Raw genomic sequence first — 24,755 nt, forward strand, 5'->3', positions numbered from 1 at the left:
TCCTCTTCCTCTTCCTCCTCCTCTTCTCCTCCTCTTCCTCTTCCTCCTCCTCTTCTCCTCCTCTTCCTCTTCCTCCTCCTCTTCTCCTCCTCTTCATTCTTTTTCTTCCTCCTTCTCCTGACTCCCAAGTCTCTCTCTCTCCCCCTCCCCTGGCTGAGATCAGAAGTCCAGTCCTATTCTCTCTGCTCAGACACTGGCTGATCAACTTATTGACAAATCAGAGATTATTGAGAAGCAATGTTTATACAACATTGAGGCAGGAGATACTAGATTAAGCATTACAATGCCATGTCCAAAACCAGACATGGGGGCAGAGAAATGAGCATTTGAATAATACATGGTTAATCCTTACACAGTGCATGATAACATTATGCCTATAAAATGTTCATATCTTAGTATTCAGAATTTATTAATTTTTAATATATTAGAAACAAGTGTGGCTTTTCTTTTACACTATTTTTCCTAAAGAAATGTTATTTTTATAGAGAGACAGAGTCTTGCTGTATAGTCTAGGCTGGCCTCTCATCAGCCTTCTTCCTCAGCATCCAAAGTGCTAGGCTAAAGGTGTGGTAGCACACTCAGCCTACTTGTAAACTTTCAAAGATGCACTTTAAGAAGTAAGTTATAGGGGGCTGGAAAGATGGCTTAGTGGCTAAGAGCACTGACTGCTCTTTCGAAGGTCCTGAGTTCAATTCCCAGCAACCACATGGTGGCTCACAACCATCTGTAATGAAATCTGACTTCCTCTTCTGGAGTGTCTGAAGACAGCTACAGTGTAATCCTATAATAAATAGTTAAATCTTTTTTTAAAGAAAAGTAAGTTATAAAAAGACTTGATATTTCAAATGCCAGTGTAAACTTATATGGCAAATTTCCAAAGAGTTTGTTAATACATTAATTAGGTTGTTATAAAATTTCCAAAATGTTATTTTCTGTGTTAATGTTATATGTTTCTTTCTTTCCTTTTTTAAGCGAACAGATATGGTCCAGAACTATCCATGAATCAGTTTGGTTGGAGATCGTGAACATTCAATAATGAGTGGTGCAGCTTTAGGACTTGAGATTGTTTTTGTCTTTTTTCTGGCATTGTTCCTCCTGCATCGCTATGGAGACTTTAAGAAACAGCACAGACTGGTAATCATCGGCACACTGCTTGCTTGGTATCTCTGCTTTCTCATTGTCTTCATACTGCCACTGGATGTCAGTACGGTAAGAGGGGGAATTGAGATACACCTTAAAAGACAATTGTAATCATACAATCTGGAATATGTTTTGAATATTGCTTTCTTAAAGTAACTAAATTATATGAGGTTATCCTTCCATTTTGAATTTAAATGCTGTTTTAAGAATTTAGCTGTTAAACAGTATAGACAGGAAAATAGGTAGATTATGAAATATCCTTTAATGACGTGGTGAATTCTTGGTTCTCATTATTAAACCCTGTATTCATTGCTTTAGACAATATATAACCGATGCAGGCATGCTGCTGCAAATTCCAGCCCTCCTGAAAGTACCAATGGCACGGGACTGGATGCGTCCGTCACTCCAGCTCCGAGGTAGTCCTTGTTTCTGCTTTCCTGTTCAATATAAACATTGCAACATCGCAGTTGATGATTTTACCACTTGTATTTTATATTCATAAAATTTCCCTTATTCCTTACTATTCATCCTTTCATTCTTTCTAGTATATTTATTGTATTGCATTGTTAATTATACATTTTAAATATACATCAGTACACAATGTAGTACCTAATGAGAAATTTAAAGAAGATATAAGTTTTAGTCTGTTTCTATATCTTCCTAAAATATAAAACTTCCTATTCCTCTCAGTTTGTCTTTTTGTAAAAAAATCATGGACATTCTCAACTTTGAGCACCATGAATAAATCTCTAAAGGAGGAGCGCTTCCATTTCATCTAACTTACAAGAGTTAACAGAAGTAGAGTTGGCTTGCTGGTACACACTTCTAATCTCAGCACAGCAAAAGTTCAAGGCCAGCCTCACCTACATAGGCAGTTCACAACTAGCCTGGGAGAGACATTGTTTTTAAACCCCCCAAATGAAAACAAACTAAAGCAAAATTATTGTGACTATAGGATATTTCTCTTGTATTACACATATAATAAACATTGTAGGGACTTGAGAGTTGGGTCAGCAATTAGGAGCACTTGCTGTTCTTGTAGAGGATCCAAATTCAATTCCTAGTACCCATGTTGGGCAATCCACAACAAAATATAGCCTCTGGCCTCTCCAGGCATGCACACACATACACACACACACACACACACAGAGAGAGAGAGAGAGAGAGAGAGAGAGAGAGAGAGAAACAGACATACTCATAGTTAAACAATGTTTAAAAGAAACATAATTTCACATGAGGAATAAACAATTTCAAAAGGCTATATTAAATTTTCATATAAGAAACTTATTTATGGTGACAAGACGCTTTCATTAGTACTTTGAGTAGTATTTATGTGCTTCTTTATATAGTTTTTAAAAGAAAATCTACGGCCTAGCGTGATAGCTCAGTAAATATAGAATTTGGCTAACAATCATAAGGACTTGAGTTTGGTTCTCAGAGTCTACATAACAATGCTGAACTTGGTGACATGCTGTAGTAAACTCAGTGCTGGCACAGTGAGTCTCCAGTGTAGCCCAACTGATGAGCTTCAGCCAATCAGAAAACTGTCTCAAGGAGTGGAATAGTGGTCTTGAGGATGACACCCAAAGCTGGCCTCTGATCTTGTTGCACACATGAACTTTCACACATATGGACATGTATATACACATGCAAAAAACATCTAACTTGAGTAAAGGTAAAGAGCTTATCTTTAAGTCACATAAATGTTCATCACCATTCAACACTATAGATAGACCAGTAACAGTTGGACTATTTTAAAAGTTCTTGAATTAAAAAGATAGGATCATAGTCTAGAAAACTTTAAAATAATCCGAACAGAATTGTGTATAGATGCTGGTGCTAACTCTGCCAATGTTGTTTGACTCGTATCAGTATTAATAGCTTTTTCTTTTATTGAATTCCTGTTCAATTCTTATTCTAACCTTCACTCCTGTGTAGCAATAAAAGACAAAGTATAATGAGCCCTAAACATGGCATGAGTAGAATTTTAAGTGTAATCATTAAGTACTTGATTCCATAAATCCATTTTTTTAAACGATTTTCACACTCTCAGTCATTTAATTAAATATTATGGCTTCCTTCCCTGAACTACCTAAGAGTACATTGGGAATTGGAAATGTCGATGTCGCTCCTCTTTAGAATGGATGGCTTTGTCCTTACATATCCAGTGTATGGTTTGGCAACTTTGGTTTTTAAATTTTCTGTGAGATATGATTTGATCAGTAATTATTAATTTGATGCATATGAACTTTGCTACTTACAAATTTATACTTTGATTTAAGAAGTTATTATTTAGATTAATTGACTTTAAATTGTTACTGAACAGACAGCATCCATGTTTCAAGCCATGGAGTTACATTCCAGATGGAATCATGCCAATTTTCTGGAGGGTAGTTTATTGGACATCACAGTTTTTAACGTGGTAAGTGGCAGTGAAGGCTGCATTATTGACTAAAGTGATTAGGCTTTAATAAACCTTAATTCTTTGAGATGTAGTATCCTAGTTTTACAAGAAGAAAAGAAAGAGGGGGGAAAAGTTCCCGAAAATAGAAAACAGAAATGAAAATTTTCTAGTGACATTTCCTTCCTTGATATTGTTCTTGTTTGAACTTCAGTCCAGTCCTCATTTAGCTTCGTTATTCATGAAAGTGCTATTTTGAAGGTCACCACTCTCCGCTGGTTTCCTTTCTTTAATTTTTGTAAAGTATGTTACATAAATTATAACACGAAATGGAATCACATAGCTTCCCCTCTTGCTTTCCTCCCTCCAGCCTATCCCAAATGCTTTCTCTCCCACCCATCCCGTAAACCCCACTTGCAAATTGATAGCCTCTACTTACTTGATTATCTCTGTTACTAAATACAGCAGGTCAGTTTTTGGCGTTTGTGTGAATGGATTCAGGGCTGACCACTCTACATGGAACAACCAGTAAGGGGCTTATCCCCGGGAGATGCTAGCTCTCCCTCTCCCAGCAGTCATTGGTGACCTGGGGTTCTTAGTCTAGAGCAGCGGTTTTCAACCTTTTCACAGGGGTCCCACATCAGATATCCTGCACATGAGATATTTACATTATGATGCATTACAGTAGCAGAATTGCAGTTATGAAGTAGCAGTGAAAACAATTTTATGGTTGGGAGGGGGGGTCAAGAAAACATGAGGAGCTGCATTAAAGGGTTATAGCTTTGAGAACCACTGCTCTAGAGATAGGACCCCACAAAAATCTCCCCTTTCTGTGTTAATGTGTCTGTTAATATTGCCATTGTTCCAGTGTTATTTATGCAGCTATTTCTAGGAGAGACTGTTTCATCACAGACTTCCTGGTATTCTGCCTCTTACAATTTCTCCTCTTCCACAGTGGCCCCTGAGACACAGATGAGAGAACTAAGATGTACTGTGTCGAGCCGGGCTGTGCTCCCAACAGTGTCTTGATCTGCACTGTGCCCTTTTGTGTTTTCTGGGATGGTCTCCATTTGCTGTAAAGAGAGGCTTTTTATGAGGCATGGTAGCCACATTGACCTGTAGGTATAAAGATAAGATCTGGAATATAGTAAGGAGCTATGCTGGTTTAGCAACATGGCAGAAGTAGATTCCTCTCTGATGTCTATGTCCTCACCAGTCCTGGGAGCTGGATAGGTTTTCAGTACCAGGCATAATTTCCTTCCTCCTGAATGGGCCTTAAGTCCAGTTAGACAGTTGCTAGTTACCATCAGCCATTTGCTATTTACTGCACCATTGCAGATATCTTGCCATACGGGTTATTGTTGTGGTTCATAGGTGTTTGTTGCAGCTGGATAGGCGATTTAATTGCTTCCCTCTCTTGTCAGCTTGTGTAGAATTTTCTTCAGGATGATAGACTGAGGGAAAGAAGTTCTCAGACTGTATCCAGCTCAAATAATCAAGTCTTGTATCCTGCAAGTGTAGTGTCTGTAGTAATAGAGGTTCACCCTCTAGCCCTGCCTGCTTATTCATACATTCTCATTTCCTGCATGGATGTTTCCTTGATCTCTGTGACCCAGTTCCCAGTGTTGCTCTTCCCTTGATCCTTGTGTTCTGTCATCTTGCCTGCCTGTCCTCCTCATGTACCATCAGCTACAGTTGTGGTTTTAATAACCAGGACTGTACCAAGTCTGTTTCTCTACCCATCTAGCTTTGTCCTCCTTCTGTGCTCTACACTGCAGTTACCCTCTGTCTTCTGATCCTTCCCTAGACACTCTGCAGGACACTAAACTCTCAGCGAATATAGCAAACACTGCAAGAGGAAGATTACAAAACACAAGAGAATAGGATCTTTGGAAGTTTATTCTTAATAACCGAACCCATGCCCTCAAAATTGTCAGATTTTCATTTGTCTTTTTGTTTTCTTTCTCTTCACTTTCTAAATTGTAGTTTTTTGTGACCCTTTTCTAGGCCTTCTGAAATGTCACCTTTGCTCTTGGCATGTGAGTTTACTGTTTGCTGCATTTAGAAGTTGTCACATGGCAGTTCTTTTAGTATCTGTCTTATCAACACAAATATCTGTTTACCAGTCCTTTTCTCCAGGGATGGGTGATTCGTTCTTATTTTGCTAGCCCCACTTCCTAAAATAGGAGCCTATCTCCTTAAGCTTTGTTACTAACTTATAGCTTTTAGTTTTGACAATGTAATTTCCTCATCATATAAAACAGTAATCCTGTGCACATAAAGAAATCTCTCGGGGGCTGGAGAGATGGCTCAGTGGTTAAGAGCACTGACTGCTCTTCCACAGGTCCTGAGTTCAATTCCCAGCAACCACATGGTGGCTCACAAACATCTGTAATGAGATCTGACGCCCTCTTCTGGTGTGTCTGAAGACAGCTACAGTGTACTTACATATAATAAATAAATCTTTAAAAAAAAAAAAGAAATCTCTCACATACAAACAAATATTATTTAAAATGTCAAATTCCTTTCCAGTCTCAACCTCACTAATATTATTACAACCATTGTTTTCGAACACTTTTTTAAAAAGACTGAAGTATGACTATGAAATCTTACAAAAAAGTGACCTCATTGTGTTAAGTTCATTTTCGAAGTGTATCAGTCCTCAGTGATACCAGCTGTTTACAGTGCCCCTGAAGTTTTCCTAATGTTCTTCTCTAGACACTCTTTACCCTTAAGAGTAGCCACAAGTTTTACTTCCATCATTATAGATTAATTTGTTGTGCTTAGAAATTTATAAACATAGAATTATATAGTGCGATTCATTCTCTCTCTCTCTCTCTCTCTTTTTCTCTCTCTCTCTCCCCATTCATACACTTGGGAGGTTTACCTATACAATTTTGTACACATCATTGTTTTGTTACTCAGTTCTGGGAGACATCTACTTTATGTATATACCATACTCCATTTGAGATCTTCATTTGCTCAGTTAATTTATTCCTTCCTCAGTTGATAGTACCCTTCAATACACTCCTGAGTCTATTCACACATACAAACCCTTCATATGCTTGACCTCCTGAAAGCACTTATTTTATGGTTTTCTCTCCTCTATTTTCACATACTTTCTTCTTGTTTCTGCTCCATATACTCGTTGGTTTTCTTCCTTGCCTCTTTACGGCTCTGTCTCAGTCTCCTTCACTGCTTCCGCCTCCCCTTTCCCTACAACGCCCTAAAAGGTGGATGTTTCTCCGAGGTCAGCCTAAGTCCCTTCCTTTGTACTTGATGTACTGGCTTTGCCAGATCTAACCTGGTGATGTTACTTTATTGCTGCTGACATCTGATAGCTCCAGAATCGGTTTCTCCAGTCCATTCTCAACTCTGAAGCTTGTATGGCAGCTACTCTGTCCTCCTACTGCTACTTTGTATTATGTGTCATTAGCTTGAGAGTCAGTCTTCTCTTGTTGTCCTAGTCAGGATGTTATTGCTGTGAAGATACACCATAACCACAGCAACTCTATGGGAGAAAGCATTTAATTGGGGCTTACTTACAGTTTTAGAGGTTTAGTCCCTTTTCACCATGGTGGGGAGCGTGGCAGCAGGGAGGCGGACATGGTGCTGGAGAAGTAGTCGAGAGTTGTACGCCTTGTGGCAGCAGGAAGGGACTATGCCAGTGAGCCTGGCTGGGTCTTTTGAGACCTTCAAGCCCTCCTCTAGTGACACATTTCCTCCAACAAGGCCACACCTACTCCAAGAAGGCCACACCTCTTTATCCTTTTAAACAGTGTCACTCCTTTATGACTTCAAACAGTCCAGTCAGCACATGTGCCCTGCTCTCACCTGGACCACTCACTACCATTAGCCTTCCCAGCTACCTGCACTTTGGTTTGCTCTCACTCAGTTTTCTATGGGAAGCCTGACAATGCTTGCCAGCCATACATGGTGCCCTGAGCTCTTAGCTGGCGTTTAAAGATGAGGCAGGAAGAGTGTGAGTGCGTGTGCTCTTGATTGAAATCCTGTGCTGTTTGAAAACAAAACCAATGTTTTCTTATTCTTTGTAATATATTTCAAAGTCACTCTAAAGCAGTAATGTTATTATTTATGTCTTTGTTTTTGAATCTGCTGGGTCTGTATAGCCAAGGCTGTCCTCAGAGTCAGCAGTCTTCCTGCCTCAGTTATCCAACTGCTACGATTACAGTTGTACCACAACCCTGGCCTCTCATGTGGCTCCAGGGCCTATTTTTAGACCTTTTAGAGGATGTGAAGTCATTCATGCTGTTTGAGTCTGCATGTCATCACAGCCTCCTTTGCTGTCTCCTGCTTTAGGACATGTTTCTCCCAAAATTTAATATTTAAAAAAATATCATTTATCATAGTTCATTCAGTAGTAACATGTTCTTACTCATAAAACATTTGTTGGGGAGAATTATATATTGAGGTTTGTACATTTTGGTATTTTAGATTCAACAGCTACACAATTGAGTTTTTGATGATATATTTTTCCATCCAACCAGGATTCTGTTACCTTTTATGCAATCATATGCAAGATCTGGAGGCTTTTCCATCACCGGAAAGATCAAAACAGCCCTGATTGAGAATGCAATCTATTACGGCACTTACTTGCTGATATTTGGAGCATTTCTAATTTACGTAGCTGTAAACCCACGTTTGCATTTAGAATGGTAAGAAAAGCAGTCTTTATAGCATTGTTGTATGTGTTTGTGCTGTTTCAGTTGATTTTTACTGCACACATGCAAATAAGCAAACACATATACAACATTATATGTCTTATAGATACCCTCAAAGAGTATCTGAGTAATGCATGATACTGAGAAAGAAAGGCCAGCATGGCATCTTTAAATATAACTGTTAGATGGTAGACTAGTAATTATATGTTTTTAATAGAATTTTAAATTTTATAAATGATTAAAAATTAATTTTCCTCCACGAGAACTTATAGTTTTTTTCTTCTTTTTGCTTTTAGTTTGAGAGAATAGTTTTCCTAATGTTATTTTGAACTCAGGTATTTCAATAAATTAAAATTCATTTGTGTATATAATGTCTAATATATGTATATTACTCCCAAATTTTTGTATAGACTAGTAGAGCTAGGTCTCATTGTTGGTGTAGGTAAACCATAACAAGTTAATTTAACTGTTTACAAGGGCTTTCTAATTAATCTTGACTAAAGAAGCACCTAGTGAAAAATGTTTTCTGTGGAGGAAATATATATATATATATATATATATATATATATATATATATATATATATATGTGTGTGTGTGTGTATATGTATATATATATATATATGAGTATTTTCTATGAATTATCTTACATTTTAATTTTAACTATAGTAGAAACAATGTTTCCCATTTTGAAGTATTTTTACATTTACACTCTGTCTTTCCATTCAAACATATAGATTATCTGCTGTGACTGGAAAGAGGCAAAAATTTCTTCCTATAAAATCTTACTTTTCCTCTATGACAGTTTTCTGAAATTTTATTTACTAATTAATTAGTCTTATATTTTTATATAAAATCATATTATATCAGCTATCTGTTTACATTTTCTATTTTCTAGGAACCAACTTCAGACGATTGGGATAGCTGCTGCCAACACATGGGGTCTGTTTCTCCTTGTGTTATTACTGGGGTACGGCTTGGTGGAAATTCCTCGGTCATATTGGAATGGGGCCAAAAGGGGCTATCTTCTTATGAAGACTTACTTTAAGGCAGCCAAACTGATGACAGAGAAAGCAGATGCAGAAGAGAATTTGGAGGATGTAATGGAGGTAAGCAAGCGTGGTCCTACAAAAGCAGCTCTGATTTATAACTCTGTCTCTGTTGATTGCTCTCCTGTCGGAAAACCAGCCATGTTCTGTCATTGGGTTTTGCTCCATTGTAACTTTTGTGGTAGATGTCTATTTTATGATAGTAAATGCTAAAACAGGCTATTATTTACATGTCTTTTATTCATCAATAACTCCTAAGTTGGAAAGTTGTTCAACATTTCTATGTTGTGCTGATCCCATGTGAGTTTTATTAACATGTTGGAGATCTCAAAAAATGTATATAAGTAGACTTGCACAGTTCAAACTCATTTCCAAGACTCAACTTTAATCTTACAATTTTACAAAAGAGATTTTTTTAAATTCCCATTTTATAATGAAGAAAGCGAGATATTAGGAGTTTAAATAATTTGCTTATGTACACAGAGCTAATAAGGAGAGCCAGGGAATATAGTTTTAGTTCACAGTTTAACAACATGAAGCTCCAGGTGGTAAGTGTCTGAGGCTTTGTTGCCCTGTGGTCTCTGTTGTGCATTCTTGGCGATTGTGGTCTGAAGGCAACTCTAGACTCTAGTGAGTAAATGAGAGCAAGCTTATGTTTCAGTCTGAGAACAGGTGGCAGAACGCTGGATTTGCTTTAATTTGATGACCCCAATTCTTAACTATTATCCTCTTGTCTTTTCTGTCTCTGAGCCTTTTGTTCTCAGCTTACTCCATCTTGCGGTCTTAAGAAACAGCATTCCTCAGGAAGCCTTTTACATTAGCAACAAGGGGCTGCTGTAATAAAAGTACCACAGACTGCGTGGCTTCAGCAGCTGTATTGCCTCCTAGACCTAGAGGCTAAAAACCTTAGAGTAACGTTTGTATCTTCTGAGAGCCTAATGAAAATTTTCATATTATTTGGTAGATATATCCTTTGAAACTTCTGAAAAAAACTTTATAGGTTTTGAAAATTTATACTTGATAAGACATTTGCATTTGATGAAAGTATCTTTTTATTTGATAGTGTTCTGCCCAAAAGTTGGCATTAAATTAAGTTGTTACAGCTTTGAGGAATTTGGATTTGCCAGTTGATTTCCTGTTTCTTCACCAAATGCAGATCAAGTGTATTGTTGGGTTCTTTGTTTGCTTACAGTACTGGGGATTGAAGTGAGTATATCACATACACCTCTTAGCTGCATACCATGGACTGTATCCCTAGCCTCTCCATTACTTTTTGTCTGTCTGTCTGTCTATCTGTCTGTCTATCTGAGATAGTGACAGGTCTCTCAAAGGTGCCTAGACTGTGAACTCACTTTGTATTTGTGATCCAGCTGCCTCAGCCTCCTGAGGCTTACCTCCTCACTGGACCATCTCGATGAACAAACAGTGTCTGAATGAAGTAGAGAGATGATCTGTTATTAGATAGGAACCCTTAGGAATGAGACATGAAAATTAAAACCTGGCATTTGTGCTTTGTGTGTTATTTCAGCATACTATTTATATGTTGAAAGTGGCAGGATTTAAACATTTTTTATGAGCAAAAGTCACATATAGAAAAGAAGGCATCCTTTCCCTTCTTCCCTTTCAGTCCCTTTTCCTTACCTCCTCATTCCTTCCTATTCTTTCCCCTTCTTTCCCTTTCATCCCGGCCTCCTTCCCTCCCTTTTTTCTCTTCCTTACCCCCATCTCTCTTTCTCTCTGTTTTTATTTGAGACGTGATCGTGCTATTTCCGTATATAGTCCAGTGTACCGCCATGTCTGGTTGACAGCATTCTTTTTTAATGGCTGTTTTAAAACAGTAACTGTCCTCCATAGATAGCAGAATGTTCATGACTACAGCAACTTTCTAGAATAGAGGACCAAACATTCCCTTATAGCATAGGATAAAAGTATACTTGACGTGCTTAATATAGAGAGGCTTCACAAAATCTGAAGAGAGATCAGAAAACATGAAATTTGACTAGAGATTTGAAGAATTGCTAGAATGTTGGTAGCTAAAAAGATTCTAACCAAATACCAGTTTACCAGATAAAGCATTGGCTTCCTAAACAAGCTAGTATTTTAGATCCTCCCAAACTTTAAAAATTAACTGTTGAGTAAACCTTAAATTTATAACAGATATATAGCTAATATGAAAAGTTAACTGTTTCAGTTCATGCTTTTATTTAATGTAGCTAATAATTCCAAGAAAAACATATTTTACATATATGGTCAGATTATATAGTTAATTTTTGAAGTAAATAAATATGTGCCAATTACAGACTTTAAGGAAACTTATAAATGGAAGAATACAGTGCACTAGCACCCAGAGTGACCTTTTGAACATACAAGTGTGATCTGCACATCTTAGCACATAATGCTTGTAATCCCAGCTCGCTTGGAGGTGACTTCAAACCAGCCTGAGTTACACAGCAAATTCAAGTCCAGCTTGAGCTATATAGGGAAACCTGTCTCAAAAACTAAAAAAAAAGTAAAGTAAGTAAAAAAATCTAAAAATGAAAACCAAATCTAATCTTGCCAGTCATGTACTTAGATTGAACGTAGCTCAGAATTAATTGCTAGTTAGATTTCTGGGAGGTTTTGGGTATGTTTCTCAGATCACATGCTAACCAGGCATTTAGTGTCATTTTCCTTCTGTAGTCATGCTGTTCTTTTCCTCTAATAACACAGCGTGTTCGTTTCTGTGTGGAGACCTTCACTCACCGACCTTGTCCCTCTTTGGAATATTCTCGTTTTCCAGATGAGGCTTACTCATTCGGTTTTGTTCCACTTAAATGATCAGTTCATCAGAAAGACTCCACACTAAGCTGTGGTCATCCAGAATGTCCTGTGCTGGGCTTTGCTTTTATAGCATTGCTATATCTTTTCTGTTTGTCTGTTTCCCTCAGTAAGCTGAGTTCCTTACAGGAACAGTGCTATTGGTATCAATTTTTCAGAGTATGCATATATTAGATCTTCATGCTTACCAGAAAGTTATTCTCCAAATAGATCACTTTTTACTGTATATCATGTTGCTTTGTTACTTTATTATATAATATAAATGTTATATAATTTTATGAAAAATCCTTTGGAATTTACAATTTCTTTGGAAGCTTGACTATTTTACATATTTATTGTCCAGTTCTATTTTGAGTTCTCATTTTTTTCTGTTTGCTAATAAGCAAGCTTCACATATTAGAGTGACTGTGGTGTATACATTTTTCATTATTTTCTTAGCTTATCAGATGGTTTCTCAGCTTTTCATTCTCTATCACTGATAGCTGTTCTCTAACACTCCAAGTGTTCATTTTAAGTTCCTTTTGTTCTCTTTATTTTAAGACTGCAGCCTGTAGGGCCTTTTCCTACTCTCCTTTCTCCTCCTCTCCCTCCTCTTCCTTTTCCTCCTTTTCTTCCTCCTCCTGCTGTTATAGAACAGTGACTCTACCTATTCTAGTTAAGTAACAAATACTATAGGCTGTTGTGATTCCTAGGGAATACTAACTTCAAAGACTCTGTTCCTAACCCACCCTTTGTTCTTCCCTCCCCTTTCTCCGTGTGGTTTACTTAGTAATGATGTTTGTGCGCAGGTGTACATAGCTGAGTGCCCAAGGTGAGTATTGCGTAGTTTTTGTTGATTGATGTCAACCTTTAGTTTTTGAGAAAGGGTCTCTCTCTGAACCTGAAGCACATTGTTTTATCTAGCCTGGCTGGCCAGTGAGCTTCAGGGTCCCCCTCTCTCCACTTCTACAGTTCTAGGGTTATAAGAGAACATCTCTATCCCTGGCTTTTTACCTTGGTTCTTGGGATATGAACTGAGATCTTCATGTTTATATGGCATTATCTTACCCACTGGGCTTTTTTCTCTACCCCTTTATGCCTTCTAATATTTACTAAACACTTACTTGTCAGCAGACCTTTGTCAGTGAGATTGACTGACAGTACTGTGCTGCATTGGTTACTGTTTCCATTGATATGATAAAATAATTGACAAAAACAGCTAACAGAAAGATCAGATTATTTGGGCTTACAGTTTGAAGGGCTAGTCAACCATGGCAAGGAAGGTGTGGTAACAGGAGTGTTAGGGCGCTAGGTCTACTGTTGGGAAACAAAGCGAGAAATACTGTTGCTCAGCTTACATTCTCCTATTTATTCAGATGAAGCTGGTATGGGTCCTCCGACCTCAATTAACCTAATGTGGAAAATCCTTCACAGACCTGCTTACAGATCTGTCTTCCAGGTTGTTCTCACAGATCTGTCTCCAAAGTCATTCCAGATCTTGTCAGGTTGACCATCAATCTAAGTCTGTCCATCACAAGTCTACCCATTGTCAATGCGATTCCAGACATATCACTTTTAAGCCATAACCTTTCACTCCTTATCCCCATGAGCTCATGGTCATCTCATAATGCAAATGTACTAGGTCTAACTTTAAATACAGTTTTTAGATTTAAATATATAAAAATAGATATATAAATATGTATAGTCTTCAACAGTTCCAACGTTGTTCAAAATGGTAAGTTCAGAGTCTCTTCTGAATCTTGAGCAATTTCTTAAATGTGAGTCCCTATACAGCCTAAAGGAAGTATATACGTCTAACATATGATGGTGGAGACTAAACATTCACACCCCAAAAGGAAAGAATAGGGGCATAGTAAGGAAAGTTTATATTAAAGCAAGAGCATAACCCAGCAGGAAAATACTAAATCCTGTGATTCTGTGTCAGGTATCTGGGCCCCAAAGAGCTTGTGTAACCCCTCTCCTCTAGTTCTGCCACTTGTAACACTTGTAACTTAGTCTCTTGGATATGTCTGGTACATGCCAGTGGATTCCTTGGTAGACCTCCCATGGTCCCAGAACAGTAATATCCTTGAGTTTCCATTTCAACTTAGCCTTCCCCTTCACTGTTTCATACCAATGGCCCTGTAGGGCCTTTGTATAGGGAATCTGACCCTGCTGCAGATTGCCTGTCCTCAGTAGCCTTCTGGAAGCTATGTAGAAGCCTCTAGGGCCCTCTCACTCTTTCGTCCTTCATGCCTCTGAAACCTTTACCATGTGGATGAAACCCGGACCTTTTGGACCATAGCTGCTATGGTTTCTGTCTGTGCAGACTCTTCTTCTGGAGTAGGAAACCCCTTTAGTGGCACTCATAATTCAGACTATTTCAAATGAGTTTGCATTTTCACAGAATCTTCAGTGGAGGGATTTTTGTCTTCAGATCTTCTTTCCGAGTTCCTCTAACTTTATAGTGTGCATTCTTTTCTTCACCAAACCCAGTCCATATCTTTGTAATCTCTCACTGTGGAACTGAATAAAAGCAGTGGGCCGTAGCCATAACATAACTTGAATGCTATGCTGTCTTGAAATTTCCACCATCAAAGAAATTAGTCCACATGGATTCTCAGCAGCTATGATTACGTGTAAAAGATCAAACTGGCCAGAATCCCAGCATGAATGGGAGAGGGGCCATCTAGTCCCACTCATAGCCAGGGGCTATTTTGATAATTCATGGCTGCAGGGGTAAGGGTAGTCTGTTTTCTTCAAAGATATGGTCCCTGAAAGGTTGCAGTACTCTCACAGATATTCCTATTTCCCTATACACACAGGAAGCGCTAAGTGTACTCAGTGGGTTTAAAAAAACCAAAAACAGAGGAAGGTGGGTGGGAAAAATGGAAAGCATAAGGAAGGAATTAGTGTGAATGAGAGATGGATTTGATCAAACACATTATATGCACATGTGAAAGGAAGTTACTTATGAAACCACAGTCTTGCCTAAGTTCACATATATTGTGTCTACAGTAAATAAATAAATTAATTAATTAGAGTAGTCCATTACTTTTTAATTCAGTCTTGTCTAGCTTCTCAGGACATGAGCAGAATGCCAGAATGAAGCAATCATGGCTTCTGTCCCAGATCCTGGTCGTGCCCTTGCTTACCTCCAAAACTGCATGAGTTGACCCTCCACATCTTTGTCTCACTTGGGCACTTCAGTTTACTGACCTTTTTGAGTTCTGTGGCCTGACACTGTTCCTGAGGCTATAGTGCTCACAAAAAGGGACCTAGCATGACAGCACTCCGGAAGACCCAACAAGCAGCCGAAAGAGTCAGATGCAGATATTTGCACCCAACCAATGGACAGAAGCAGCTGACCCCTTTTGTTGAATTTGGGGAAGGCTGAAAGAAGCTGAGGAGGAGGGCGATCCTGTAGGAGGACCAGCACTCTCAATTAATTGGGACCCCCAGAGATCTTACAAACACTGGACTACCAAACAGGCAGTATATACCATCTGATATGAGGCCCCCAACAAACGTACAGCAGAGGACTTCCTGGTCTGTGTTCATTCAGAGATGATGTACTTAACCCTCAAGAGACTGGAGACTCCAGGGAGTTTAGAGATCAGGTGGCATGGGGAGGTGGTGTGGGATGTGGAGCAGACAGAGGGTGGATGGGGGCTGGGCGAATAGAATAAAATAAAAATGGAAGTAATATGAAAGAACAAATATAAACCTTGACAGATCCTTTGTGAACTCTTTATTTTATTTTTTGAGATTTAATATAATTACATCATTCACTCCTTCCCTCTCTTATTTCCAGTCACTCCCACTTGTTTCTCCTTTCTCTTTTTCAAATCATGACTTTTTTTTTTTAGTTAATTGTTGTTATGAACATCTGCTGTATGTATGCGTGTAAACATATATGTACTAAATACAGGCTGCTCAGTCTGTATAATGTTATTTGTATTTAGGAGTCGGATAACCCATTGGTATAGTCTTTCTTCCCTGGGAAGACTTACTTAGCCCACTCTCAGCATTCCTCAGTTGCTTGCAGTTCTTTGTAAAGGGTCAAGACCTCTTGGGTGTTCCCCGTCCACATCAGCATGCCTGTTATTGCTGTCCTTGTTCAGCTCGTGTTTATGCAGAAGCGTTAGTGAGACTTTGTGGGTGTAGCTTGTGACAAGCCTAGGAGAGACAGTCTCACAGCGACTCACTGATCCTCTGGCAGGGATGCTCCAGCTCTTACAGTCCTTTGCCCCTGACCCCTAACCCCCACAGTGACCCCTAAGCCTCAGCTGAGAGAATTGTGTTGTAAATGTATCACTTCAGACTGGACTCTAAAACTGTGCATTTGATTCATTGTGGTTTCTATTGGGAAGAGAAGGTTCTTTGAGGAGGGTGGGAACTACACTGGTCTGTGGGTAAAAGGCAAATAAATGGTTATCATGCCATCCTGCCATTGTCATGGTTCATAAGCATCAGAGCTGGGTTGGACAGTTGGTCACTTCCCTCCTTTGGGAGATATCATGGCATCTTCTGGTACTATGAAAGCTAGTCCTCAAGGATAAGGCTTTCAAGTCAGTTCTAGCTCAGGGGTTTCTGGGCCCTATGCCTTAAATGTACAGTGTCTTCAGAAATAGAGATTTTAAAGTAATAACAGTAGGCTAGCGCTGACCAACAACTCAATAAAAGGACTTCTCATGCCCGTGTTGAGGTTTTTGTTAGATGTTATTTAGCTAGCTCTTGGAATAAACTTGTCAGCCCAGATGGGAGCATTTAATTTACACTATATATGTTTATTTATACATGCTGTGTCCAAGTTGCAGGTACCTCAAAGACCACTGCGAGGCTGATTTCAATGTAAACACATAGGGTCTTTATTACAAGCTCTAGAGCAAGTTCTCTCATCATCCCTGTTGCAGTAGGTCAGAGTGAGAGCCTCGAGTCTGGGGGTACAGGGTATTTATTGTAGTTGCAGCAAGCTTGGGCAATTTCCATATGGGTCAGCAAATTAATATTTTAAAAACTACATTTCTGGCATAATCTGCAGAAACTGAACAGGTGGACAAAACCACCTGAAAAGCAGATTGGCTAAGTTATCTGCACTCTCTAGGATGTCTTAAGTTATCTCTGTGAACCTTGACCCTGCTGTTGTAGCCTGACTGGCTGTTGCTATGGGATGTGTTGCCATAGGATGCTTACTCAGGAGGACTCTGATTTTCTTCCTGGAGTTGAAGTTTAGCCCCTGGTCTTGCACTAGATGGAGTTTCTTCAAAAATGGAATTGGCTGGGCTTTACATACACACATGTATTATAAACTTTTGAACTGTTAAATAATGCTTAGCCATTGTGATATATGAAATAAGCAAACAATGGAGGGAGACATTTAGAAATCCATAGAACAGTGAGGATTAAATACAGCTATTTGAATACTTTATTTTATAAGTGTTCTTAATAAATTTTATTCCATGAAAAAACTTATAATGGTAAATAATTTGAGCTGAAATTAAAATCTGGAACTTGTGTGAACTCTTATTTAAAATGTCTGATTTATAGAAATCTAAATATTTTTATTTTACTGTTTTTATAGGAGGTTCGTAAAGTAAATGAGAGCATCAAGTACAACCACCCACTGAGGAAGTGTGTAGACACAATACTTAAAAAGGTAATCGTGTTATATTGTTTCCGCTTTTTCTCATGAAGTACATTTTTACATACTACTGTAAATTAATGTTTCACATAGGAAAGTGTGATTAAAGAATGTATGGTTAAGGTTTTCCAGATGGATTTTCATGTAAACTTTACCATAAACAAAAGAGTAGTTTATATATAGATTTTTTTTTCCTGTTCTAAGTTTAGTAGTAATTATTGGCAGCATTTTACTTTGGAATGTGAAACATTTGAATATAATTGGAATGCCCTACAATAATTGCCATGGCATAGTGATGTAGGTACAGATTCACAGTACCATCGTGTCTTATTTAAAAGCATATCTCCTGTAGGAAAATAAGCTAGGGTCTGAGTAATTGTTTTTAATTAACTAATTTGTTTACATCTCAAATGTTGCTCCTCCTTCTGGTCCCTCCCTCAGAGTCCCTCCCCACCAACTCCTTCTCCCTCTCCTCTGAAAGTGTGCCCCCCCCCCCCCCCCGCCCCAGCCCCAGGTAACCCTCCTACTGGCATATCAGGTCTATCAGATTAGGTACATCCCCTCCCACTGAGGCCAGACAGGACACCCAAGAAGACTGAGCTGCCTGTCTGCTACATATGTGCAGGAGGGCCTCGTTCTAGCCTCTGTATGTTCTTTGGTTGTTGGCTCAGACTCTGAGAGCTCCCAGGGGTCCAGGTTTGTTGACTCTGTTGGTCTTTTGTGAGATTCCCATCTACTTCTAGGCTTTAGTCCTTTCCCCGAACTCTTCCATAAGTGTCCTCAACCTCCGTCTGTGCTTCTTCAGTCACCTGCTGGGTAGAGCCTCTCAGAGGACAGTTATGGTAGGCTCCTGTTTATAAGCATTACTGAGTATCATTAGTAATGTCAGGGATTGGTGCTTGCCCATGGTTTCACGTTGAGCTACTTATTCATTGGCCTCTCCTTAGGTTTCTGCTTCATCCCTGCTTTTCTTTTAGATAGGACAGATTTTGGGTCAAAAGTTTTGTGAGTGGGTTGGTGTCCCTTTCCTTCCACTGAGGGTCCTACCTGGCTATAGGAGGTGGGCTGTTCAGGTTCCATATCCCTACTATTAGGCATTAACTTAACTTCTAGGAGCCTCCTATTTCCCAGGTCTCTGGAACTTGCTAGAAATCCCATCCCCACCCCCTGCCCAGGCAGCTGCAGATTTTGGTTCATTTTCTTGGCCCACTGGGCCTCTCTCCTCTCTCTTCCCCAACCTGATCCTGCCTTTTCATTCTCTACTTCCCCCATCCCCATTCCAACCCCCAGTTCCCCCCCACCTCGCTCTGGCTCCTCTGCCTTTCATGACTGTTTTGTTTCTCCTTCTAAGTATGATTAAAGGCCATCCTTACTTGGGCCTCTCTTGTTTATTTCCTTGGGTTTGTGGGGTGCATCATGGATGTTCTGTATTTTTTGGCTAATATCCACTTATCAGTGAGTACATACCATGCCTGTTTTTTGGGGGTCAGGATGATATTTCCTAGTTCCATCCATTTGCCTGAAAAATTCATGATGTCTTTGTTTTTAAATAATTGAATAGTATCCCATTGTGTAAATGAACCACATTTTCTGTATCCATTCTTTGGGAAAGGGACATCAGGGTTGTTTCCAGTTTCTTGCTATTCTGAATAAAGCTGTTATGAACATAATGAAGCATGTGTCCTTGGCCTCAGTAATTCTTGCAACCATCTTCTCACATGTCATCTCATGTTATGTCTTATGTATTATAAATTACATAGACATTTAATAATAAGCTATACTGTTATGATTTTGATGGCGCTATCTTGAATTGCAGGCATATTTTTATGCCTCTAAAAGAATTATTTGAAAAGTTGCACAATTACCTTTTATATACTGTCTTAGTTTGGGTTTTACTGCTGTGAACAGATACCATGACCAAGGCAATTCTTATAAGGATACCATTTAATTGGGACTGGCTTAGAGGTTTAGTCTATTATCATCAAGGCAAGCATGGCATCGTCCAGGCATGCATGGTGCAGGAGGAGCTGAGAGTTCTACATCTTCATCTGAAGGCTGCTAGGAGAAGATTGGCTTCCAGGCAGCTAGGACAAGGGTGTTAAAACCCATGCTCACAGTGACACACCTACTCCAACAAGCCTGTACCTCCTAATAGTGCCACTCTTTGGGTCTCACATAGATTAACCATCACATTCCACTTCCTGGCCCCCATAGGCTTGGTTCAAACACATGAATCTATGGGAGCCATACCTAGCCATAGCTTAATAAAAAAGTACATTTAGTCCAACTTCCAGAGTCCCTATAATCTATAGCAGTCTCACAATGTTAAAAGTCCAAAGTTCTAAGTCTATTCTGAGGTTCATGCAATCACTTAACTGTAATCCCCAAAGCAAGTCAGGAAACCAACTGGGCAAACTCCCAAACTCTGCATCTCATGTCTGATATCAAAGTGGTCTTCAGATCTCCACTCCTTTTTCATCTTTGTTGACCTCAACAAACTTCTTTCTCCTGTGCTGGTTCCACTCCCTGTTAGCAGCTTTCCTCTGCAGATATCCCATGGCTCTGACATCTTTAACATCTTGAGGTCTCCAAGTCAACCTCAGCTTCCCAGCTTCTTGTTCCACTGTCTGGGATCCACACATGATCTTCTGAGCGCCTCCTAAGGGCTTCTGTAGCACTCTAGGCTTTGGTTGACTCCACTCCACTGCTGCTGCAGTTCTTGGTGATTATACCATGGTAATGGCATCTCCAGTAAACTGGGGTCTTCACCTACAATTAGGCTTCACCAATAGCCTCACATAATGCTCTCTTCATGGTGCCAAAACTTAACTTCTTTGCATGACCTCATTAGTCCTGGGCCATCAACTATAACTGAGGCTGCACCTTCACCAGTTGCCTTCCCTGGCCTCTCACAGTGCCAAATCTCAGCTGCTCTCCTTGACCCCTTCATACCTTCAAAACCAGTATCCCCTGGGTGATTCTTACACATTATCAAGTCCAGCTGCAGCATGAGGTACAACCTTTCCTACACACACAGCTGCTTTGTGCTCTGAGAAAACACTTCTCAGAAGATTTCACCTAAGTGATGCTGGTCTCTTCTTAATCACTGCTAATTTCTTAGTTCCAGCTGACCAGCATCAATTGTCCCAGTAATCTCTCCTAAGCTTGGCAGTATTGAAACTTGCTGTAGATTGACCTTGAACTCAGAGATCTGCATGCCTGTCTTCTAAGTGCTGGGATTAAAGAAAGGTGTGGTCTACCAAGCCTGGATTTAAGTCTTTCTGTACTTAGAATTTTCAGTGACCCAGGCTGGCCTTGAACTCAGAAATCTACTTGCCTCTGTCTCCTGGAATTAAAGTCATGTACCACCTTGTCTAGACCTAAGCTATTCATGACCTCTATGCATCAAGATCCAGATCAAAAGCCTGTGTCTTTCATTTCTGGATTGTAGTTCATTCCAGGTTAAAAATCCAAACTATACCTTGTTCAGCTGCAAATACAGATAGTAAGCTTAGCTGGGTGGGATCTTGCCGTGAGGTCACTACTCCCTTAAGCTCCTTATCTCCTTGAACACAGGATTCAGCTCCATTCACTTCCTAGTCCCCCTTTATTACTTGAACCATACATTTTAGATTTTTCCTTTCTAAGCTTGCTATGGTTGTTCAAAATGCTCTCCCTGACACTTAACCAGAGAACAAAGTCTCTGCTGGGCCTTTGAGGCTTCCTTTTTCAGTGCATTTAATTTAAATCTCTTTACGTTAGCCTCAGGTAGACTCTTAGGACAAGGGCAAAAAGTAGCCACATTCTTCATCAAAATACCATAAAAATAGTCTCTACGCCACATACTGAATTCTTGCACTATGTCTGAACAGTTCAAATCACTCTGGGCAACAATGTCTTCCATATTTCTACTAAGATGGTCCTTTAAGCCCCACATAAAGCATTCCACTGCTTTCCAAACCCATACATAGTCCCGAAATCCAAAATCTTTCAAACAAAAGCAAGGTCAGGCCTATCACATCAATATCCCAGTCCCTGGTACCAACTTCTTAGTTTGGGTTTTACTGCCATGAAAAGACACCATGACCAAGGCAATTCTTATAAGGATACCATTTAACTGGGGCTGGCTTACAGGTTCAGAGGTTCAGTCCGTAATCATTAAGGCAGGAGCATCATGGCATTGTCCAGGTAGGCATGGTACAGGAGGAGCTGAGAGTTCTACATCTTCATCTATAGGCTGCTAGGAGAAGACTGGCTTCCAGGCAGCTAGGACAAGGGTGTTAAAACCCATGCTCACAGTGACACACCTACTCCAACAAGGCTGAACCTCCTAATAGTGGGCCCACTCCCTGGCCACGCATATTCAAACCATCACATGTACCCAAATTACTAATGAAATTTGTCTTCTGTATTCTAAATCTGTTCTACTGGCTATTATTAGCTACTGTTTCTTTAGCTAAAGTCATGGTCCTAGGAGTAAACTTCCTAATAATTTCTCTCATATTTGTTGTTTTTGAGGCCTATTTAGGAAAGTTAATGAACTTGCAAACCTTAACATATGTAATAAGTAAGTAGCCGTAGGACAGATTATGTATGCCCCTTTCTGCTTACTGGGCCTTTCAGAACTTGTGTTTGTTTTTTGAGACAGGGTTTGTCTGTGTAGCCCTGGCTGTCCTGGAACTCACTCTGTAGACCAGGCTGGCCTCGAACTCAGAAATCCGCCTGCCTCTGCCTCCCAAGTGCTGGGATTAAAGGCGTGTGCCACCACTGCCCGGCTGGGCTTTCAGAACTTAAGCACTTATATTTTTCATGGTTCTTCTTTATTATTTAGGAAGATGATTGACATTTCATCATTAAAGTGCCTATCATTAGAATAATCTTCTCAAATAGTTGTTACTTCGTGTAGGTAAGCGCCCTCCACTTTCCTAGTCTCTAGCTAGTATAGCTGAGCATAAAGTAGAAGCGTGAAGAAACTCAACATACCTAGGAGATATTTCCTTGAAAATGTTAGCTAGTGAAAACCTAACCAGTTAGAAATGTCAGTAAAAGAAGAAAATTTAAAATTTCTAGAGTGAAAGATTTTTAATAAAAATAAATTTTTGTATCATTAAAATGTCATGAAATGTTTTTTGTTTAGTGCCCTACAGATTATCAGGAAAAGATGGGGAGGAATATGGATGATTATGAAGATTTTGACGAAAAGCGTAATACCTACCCAAGTGAAAAAAGTTTGGTGAAATTGCATAAACAGGTAACTTTAATTATTCATTTTAGCTGTTTTACATACAATTAAAGGCTGTGAATTAGATTTGTGGCTGTTCCCCTTTACAAAAGGCTTTCTGCTTTTTTGGCTTGGAAGTTAAAGTGCTTGCAACTCGAGTTTGAGGAGCTGAGCTCAGTCTCCAGCCCCTGTGTGTAAAGCCAGGCAGAGTGGTATGCACCTGTGCTTCCAGTGATTGGGAGGCAGAGATGAGAGGCCCAATGGCCAGGCAGGTCACCCAAATCTGAGAGAGCCAGGCTCAGTGAGAGACCTTGTGTCAAAACAGGAGGATGCCTGGAGAAGATGCCTGGTAGGGGCTTGTGGTTTCCACATGCCCACAACCACACATGCAGGCACCCACCTCTCCAAATGTGTGTGCATGCCAATGAAATATATATCTAAAACTCTTGATCTCATTTTTGTTATTGTTGAAATGTTCTAACTTTGTGTTTCTGGATAAGGATTCTCTTAGCAACTCAATATAAGAATTATGCTTGTCCTATTAATAGGAACTGTCATTTTAAAACATTAACATACTTGGTCACACTTAGAAAATCCACACCTTTAATCCCAGCACTTGGGAGGTAGAGGCAGGCAGATTTCTGAGTTCAAGGCCAGCCTGGTCTACAAAGTGAGTTCCAGGACAGCCAGGGCTATATAAAGAAACCCTGTGTCAAAAAACCAAAAAAAAAAAAAGGAAAGAAAATCCATTAGTATTATTTTATTAAGACACACACAAGCCCTGTTCTCTAGCAGAAAGTTGACCCAGTGTTCAGGCATATTGACAAGCTTATTCCTCTCTGTGTTCCAGGTGATTTATTCAGTTCAAAGGCACCGTCGGACTCAAGTGCAATGGCAGATTCTTTTGGAACAGGCATTCTATCTAGAAGATGTAGCAAAAAATGAAACTAGCGCAACTCACCAGTTTGTTCACACCTTTCAGTCACCTGAGCCAGAAAATCGATTTATCCAATATTTTTATAATCCTACTGTTGGTATGTAATTTAACATAAATTTTCTTTTTTTTCAATTTTTTATTAGATATTTTCTTCATTTACATTTCAAACGCTATCCCAAAAGTCCCCCATACCCTCCCCACCTCCCCTACCCATCCACTCCCACTTCTTGGCCCTGGTGTTCCCCTGTACTGGGGCATATAAAATTTGCAAGACCAAGGGGCCTCTCTTCCCAATGATGGCCGACTAGGCCATCTTCTGCTTCATATGCAGCTAGAGACACGAGCTCTGGGGGTACTGGTTAGTTCATATTGTTGTTCCACCTATAGGGTTGCAGATCCCTTCAGCTCCTTGGGTACTTTCTCTAACTCCTCTATTTGGGGCCCTGTGTTCCATCCAATAGATGACAATGAATTTCAAAGTTAGTAATTTTTCTACGAGGAAAATTATGTTTCATCACTACAATGCTGACTTTTACTTGTATATGAATTTGTTTCATAGGGTAGTATTAGATATCTGATAAACTTACCCTAAAATCATTATTTTACTTCTAATTCTCTCAGAAGTCATTGCTTGCCTATAGTTCTCTGTCTAGGGGGAGACCCTATGAAGTTTTCCCTCTTCTAAGTTAACGTATCCATTAATGCTGCCATTGTTCCAGTCTTGTTTTTACAGGCAGTTAGGAGAGACTATTTCACCACAGACTTGCTGGTGTTCTGACTTTTAGAGTCCTACTCTCTCTACCCTGATACTCCTAAGCCATAGATATGGGAGCTGTGATGTATTTTAAAAATACAAATAAAATATTTGATTATAAAACAGGTTACAT

General features: G+C 39.5%; 2 protein-coding genes across 5 annotated transcripts in view; one reads left to right on the top strand and one right to left on the bottom strand.

Annotated features, from left to right (window-relative positions):
• Positions 1 to 7,287, bottom strand: part of Skp2 (S-phase kinase associated protein 2) — a 44,033-nt gene extending 36,746 nt beyond the window's left edge. Inside the window, exon 1 of the mRNA XM_021183336.2 lies at positions 7,088 to 7,287. The gene's annotated coding sequence lies outside the window, so the exon portion shown is untranslated. The remainder of the gene's footprint in view (positions 1 to 7,087) is intronic.
• Lmbrd2 (LMBR1 domain containing 2) overlaps positions 1 to 24,755 on the top strand; it is a 60,178-nt gene that overhangs the window by 6,563 nt on the left and 28,860 nt on the right. For 3 of the 4 annotated variants that reach the window (XM_021183333.2, XM_021183334.2, XM_029469678.1), the window contains exons 2-9: positions 973 to 1,209; positions 1,459 to 1,556; positions 3,467 to 3,562; positions 8,050 to 8,217; positions 9,120 to 9,330; positions 17,651 to 17,725; positions 22,848 to 22,961; positions 23,782 to 23,965. In XM_021183333.2, coding sequence (XP_021038992.1) covers positions 1,036 to 1,209; positions 1,459 to 1,556; positions 3,467 to 3,562; positions 8,050 to 8,217; positions 9,120 to 9,330; positions 17,651 to 17,725; positions 22,848 to 22,961; positions 23,782 to 23,965 — 1,120 coding nt within the window. In that variant the 5' untranslated portion in view covers positions 973 to 1,035. The remainder of the gene's footprint in view (positions 1 to 972; positions 1,210 to 1,458; positions 1,557 to 3,466; positions 3,563 to 8,049; positions 8,218 to 9,119; positions 9,331 to 17,650; positions 17,726 to 22,847; positions 22,962 to 23,781; positions 23,966 to 24,755) is intronic. The other variant, XM_029469677.1, reaches the window with a different exon arrangement.

Source organism: Mus caroli, chromosome 15 (assembly GCF_900094665.2).
Source record: "Mus caroli chromosome 15, CAROLI_EIJ_v1.1, whole genome shotgun sequence".
Taxonomy (NCBI): domain Eukaryota; kingdom Metazoa; phylum Chordata; class Mammalia; order Rodentia; family Muridae; genus Mus; species Mus caroli.